Source organism: Lolium rigidum, chromosome 3 (assembly GCF_022539505.1).
Source record: "Lolium rigidum isolate FL_2022 chromosome 3, APGP_CSIRO_Lrig_0.1, whole genome shotgun sequence".
NCBI classification, from domain to species: domain Eukaryota; kingdom Viridiplantae; phylum Streptophyta; class Magnoliopsida; order Poales; family Poaceae; genus Lolium; species Lolium rigidum.
The window spans coordinates 40,922,003-40,927,237 of NC_061510.1; the positions used below are offsets into that span (position 1 = coordinate 40,922,003).

At 41.0% G+C, this 5,235-nt stretch overlaps 1 protein-coding gene across 1 annotated transcript; it reads left to right on the forward strand.

The window, feature by feature from the left end:
- Positions 1 to 798: 798 nt before the first annotated feature.
- On the forward strand, positions 799 to 3,185 carry LOC124695779 (neurogenic locus notch homolog protein 1-like). Its single transcript, XM_047228594.1, has 6 exons — positions 799 to 1,064; positions 1,143 to 1,289; positions 2,271 to 2,354; positions 2,471 to 2,599; positions 2,683 to 2,799; positions 2,910 to 3,185. The coding sequence occupies exons 1-6, from the start codon at positions 815 to 817 to the stop codon at positions 2,981 to 2,983; spliced, it is 801 nt and encodes a 266-aa protein (XP_047084550.1). The 5' UTR covers positions 799 to 814; the 3' UTR covers positions 2,984 to 3,185.
- The last annotated feature ends 2,050 nt before the right edge of the window (positions 3,186 to 5,235 follow it).

Below are 5,235 nucleotides of genomic sequence, written 5' to 3' on the forward strand. Positions count from 1 at the left end.
GAGGTTCTGATGAGCACTGGGTTAGGGCATGGTGGACGTGATTGAGCTTGTGTGGCAAAACAATCTAGGCTTTAAGCAGTGCGTCTAGCTCCTTGCCTCAAGGTGATGAGGTACCCAAGGAAAAAAAGGGTCAAGTATGGTGTTGTGGCGACAAGCACAACATTATCGCATAGAGAAAAGAGGGGATTGAAAGGAGGGGCCAATGATGCCAACGTGGGTGGAAAGTGATCTGGGGTTAGGATCAAGATTTTTGTAGTGTGCTGAACAAATCCATGTTTAGAAATGACAAAGATTAATAAGGATGCTGAATTCAATATTATAAATCATCATACTTTGTAAGGACTAAACTTTTCTCTTTAGATAGCTTTGCAAAATTGCATTTAAATTTTTTTGATACTTTTTGATATTTATTAATATAAATTTCTGTGATAACTATACCGAACACAACAACACATAATCCTTCAAGCAATTTTTTGTGTTTTTTCTTGTCGTGTATGTAAAATAATGTTTATATCTTCCGTGTGGTGCATCCAATGTAACCAATTTTACACTTTTTTTGTATTTTTGAATTTTGGATCCAGCGAAGCCGGGACAACAATGTTTTGCTATTCATGTTTTCTTTTTGCCACTTACTTGAAATACATATATCTTTAAAATACTAAGTTTTTGATTGGTCCAGGTCAGTCATCGACGGCCATCATCTCGATCTCGCGCCGAACCCAGCTTGACTTTGCCATAATGCTGGTGCCTAGTCAATCCTGGAGGGAGAGCCCCCATAAAACCTCATCTCATCTCCTACCAACTAACCGTACGCATGCCCTCTTCCTCTTTAAACTCCATCGATAACAACCGCCCACACACGGAGGAGCAGAGACCAACGGGCAGCAGCGCTAGTGGTCTACTCGCAGAGCGGAGTCACTGCAGAGTCGGAAATCAAGAAACCAAGATGAGACGGTTCGCCGGCGGCGCCGCCGCGTTGGTGCTGCTCCTCTCGGTCACTACCGCCAGGGTTGCCGTCGCCGACTTCTTCTCCCCTCTCAGCCCCCTCCTCGCCCCCGTCATGGGTAACTAAAGCCTCCTCGCGCACTTCTCTGAACTTCTTTTCCCCAACATCGTTACGATCTCGATTGTTGCGCGAGCAGGTTCGCTATGCAAGGCGGTGGCTTGCGGGAAGGGGAACTGCACGGTGACTTCGGGGTTGCCGGGGTACAGGTGCGACTGCGACCCCGGGTGGACGCAGATGCACGTCGGCGACGACCTCAGGTTCCTGCCCTGCGTCATCCCCAACTGTAAGTGCATCATGCTCCTCTTGCCCGACTTGCGTACACCCTTCGCTTCCTTCATCAATGGCCAGGCACGCCAGCCCACAAAAGTTGGCACCGTTTGCTGTACTAGTGTTGGTGCATAACTGCATATATATGCCACCTGCGTTTCGTGATGGTTAATTTGTTAGCAACTTTTTCTGTAGTCGTGCGCAAAATCTGCTGTTTGGGAACAGACGATATATGTCATTTCCTTGCCTGTACCTGCAGAAAAGGAGTAATTCTGACCAACAGTTAGGTTCTGAATACATATCAGATTTTTCTTACGAGATTATTTTCAGAACGTGGAATGATTTATAGCAATCTTAAGTGCACAAGCACACATGACACATCATGATTTTTATGAGTGTCGGATACATAATGTGGAAGTTCAGAGCTATGCAAGGGAACTCCCGTTTGTACTCCAAAAGGATGCCCACTTTTTAGACTGAAGAAAGTCAATTTTGCACTGAACGTACATAAATTTCATTGGGCCAACGAGACGTGCAACAAACGCGGTTTCTCCAGTCGGTTTGCTGTCTCTTTTACCAAAATAACCAGGCTACGCGTGATTTTGACATCAGTCTCCATCAGGCAGATAGAAGGACAAGTTAGACTGCCCAAGTGTTCGTGTCATCTTCGGATTTTTTTCCTGAGAGACGGAATTTATTTTGTTGTATCAGCATGCAGTGTCATCTTTAGAGTCTCTATGTGCCATCGTGTCACACTCTACTCGAGAAGAATTACATGTCTTTGTTTACCAAAACAACCAGGGTTCATAATTTTAACATGGGTCTCTATCAGGCAGAAAACAGAGATGAAAGTAGCTTTCGATAGATTATCATTTTGAATCAAGAGGGTCATCTTCAGAGTTACCTTGTGTCACTTATGTTTACTAATCCGATGCATAGAGAGCACAGTAATGCTATATCATCGCATATAATAATCGAGCAAAACATATCTCTGCAGGTACCATAGATCGCTCATGTTCTAATGACACTTCGGCACCATCACCAGCGCCTTCGCCCAAAAATTTCTCCCTCTCAGCAGACCGTAAATACTGAACCTTACACTTTTGGGTTTTCGGTTTTAATATTTTGTGATCATAAGATTTTCATTTAATCTGCAATCATATTGGTTCACCTCAATGTCTGGAATCCTATATACAGCTTGTGAGTTAGCTTATTGTGGCTCCGGGGGCACATGCAAGAACGGCACGGGACTCAGCTACCACTGCGAGTGCAAGGAGGGCTTCAGCAATGTTCTGAACATGACCACAATGCCTTGCTTTCACGAATGTAAGACAAAAAGAGACATTATCAAATTCACTTATGTACAAAAACACCATGTGTCTCAGTTCCAATTCCTGGCATCATTTCAGGTTCTTATGGAGCAAATTGCGCGGCCCTTGGGATCCTCCCATCCTCAAACTCCACTTCTGCAGCACCACCAGCTGGCTCCGCAAGCGTTTCTAACAACTGCAATGCGCATGCTCCAGGTAGAAAAGAGCTTTCCTTCAGATATACTATATGAACATCTGCATGACTATCTGTTCTGCACCAGTTAACTCACTGTTATTACTTATTGCCTGTGATTAAACGTTTCCAGGATTGGTTTCGCGGCAAATTCTACTTTCTCTGCTGATATTGGCATTAGTGGCGATGATGGGTCAGGCGACATGAACAGAGCATGGTTTTATACCACGGTAGCACTAGAGAGAGTTTGTGTTCATGGACAGGGTAGAGCTTTTAGCCTGTTAGATGTACTTTGTTGGTGTATCACGCTGCTGTATTATTGCACGTGGCGATTCTTCTTATGTGAAAATGGAATAAACTATCTCTATGTATAATATAATATAATCTTAAATAAACCGATTGTGTATTCTGTTGTTGGTTGGCAGAAACTTTTCATTTTCTTATTTCTCCTGTCGATTTTGATCGCAGTTTGATCCTGCAAACTACAATAGCAAATGCCGGGCCAAAAGTACAAATGGGCGAGAAGTGCTCAGCTGACCTCATCATTCCTAACTATACGTGGGCCTCTATAGCTTCTTGGTCATTGTTCTCTGAAAACAATTCAGTGAAATATACTTCCTTAGATTCTCCTTTAATTTCTCTCTGTATTGGTGGTTTGTGGACGGGGGCGGAGGCAAGAAATTTGGTTTGGGAGATAGGGGATTACAGTTTTACTAATTAATTATGAGATTAACTTACGGTTGTGAGCTACTCCCTCCGTTCTGATTTAGTCTACATTCTAGAAAAAATGAGACAAATTAGTAGTGCATTTATTAGTACTACTCAGATATTTAAACAACCAATCCAAGCTACATTGAAAATAACAACATCCAATAAAGAGAGTAAAACCACCTCGTTTTTAGTGTTATTGTTGACTAAAAGCTAAAATGTAGAGTGTTTCAGAACAAATTTTAGGCCTAGAATGTAGACAATTTCAGAACGGAGGGAGTATGTTTTAGTACGAATTTATATGAAACTTACACATACTTTATCTTCTCCAAAAAAAAGTAATAGGCGTACATTTGTACACCCATGTTCTTAGCTAGCTCCGCCTGTGTTGTGGACGAACATGAATCGGGATAAGATAACTAAGAAATGCACACCTCTGAAGTGAAGGAGTGACAAGTGTTAAAATACACTATTGCCTAACCCTTTCCAATAGTTCAGTTTTTTCTAAACTTGGCTAGTGTATCAATTCAATATGGCATCAGAATCTTGAAGTCTCAAGTTATGGACCTAGGTTACGCACTACTATTAACTATAAAATGGTTCCACTGTAATCTTTTCCCTATTCCTATCGTCACATTGTCCTTATCTAACGGAGATTCAAATACTTATGGGCCAGCCCATGAACATACTGGAGATTCAAATACTTATGGGCTGGCCCATCTACTGAACGGGTCGGCCCATTCAACATGTTGACCAGACAAAAGATTAGACTGGGCTGGCCCATTAACTAAACTGGGCCATCCAAATTTTTCAGTTGACTGGGCAAACATAGAAATTTGGCCCGACCCATCTCCTAAGTGGGCGGGTCCATTTATCATGTTAACCGCTCAAACAAAGACATTTGGCCAGGCACGTGCTTAGTGGGTCGAGCCGTCTAGATGGTTGACCGGTCAAACCACTCCGATGTGCTAGCCCATTATTAATTGTATTTCAAAGTAATTAAACACTTTAAATCCATTACCAATTATTATTTTAGGAATTGTATCACAATTTAGAAACCTAGTTCTAATATAAATAGGAACTTGATCTCATTATTTTATGTGATCATCCCAAATTGTTTTCAGCTCTAAAACCCTAGTTATTTATAACATGGGATCATATGCCAATTAACCTTATTCATAGTACTAAACCAAGCAAATAAAAATATGCTAATATTTTATTAAGACATTATGAACTCAAATGCAAATGAAGTTATCACTTCATGCTTTCATCCTTGAATAATATTTTATGTAACCAGTTAGTGCCACCGAGATGTAAACCCTAACTTGTTACCCACATGTTAGCACCATTGATCACCATTCCTAAACACCACCTCATTGGAATTAACCTTAACCATATTTACTTAGTAGCACGTACCATGGTGATCAACCATAATACCAACCTTGGATAGCAATTCACTTTACTTGCTTCTATTCAACTAAACTCTACTTAAGGATAATTAACCACCTAGTTTAGGCATCATTATTAATTACTTAGTGAAGCAAATGAAAAGTCATAGTAAACCTAATGTTTAACTCATGGCACGACCTTGATAACCATCCTTTGATATGATACCTATGATCAACCATAGTTATAAATCTGCCAATACTTGCTACATATGGACCCATTCTACTTAAGAACCAATTAGTCCCTATTAGTGAACTAAATGAATCCAATAATAAACTCTAGAAGCACATAGCTTCTAAATGTAG

Excerpts from the sequence above, each read along its gene's own strand:
- LOC124695779 (XM_047228594.1), top strand. The coding sequence starts at position 815 with ATGCCCTCTTCCTCTTTAAACTCCATCGATAACAACCGCCCACACACG. Across the intron at positions 1,290-2,270 it reads GCCCTGCGTCATCCCCAACT|GTACCATAGATCGCTCATGT; the intron begins GTAAGTGCATCA and ends ATATCTCTGCAG. Across the intron at positions 2,355-2,470 it reads TTTCTCCCTCTCAGCAGACC|CTTGTGAGTTAGCTTATTGT; the intron begins GTAAATACTGAA and ends TCCTATATACAG.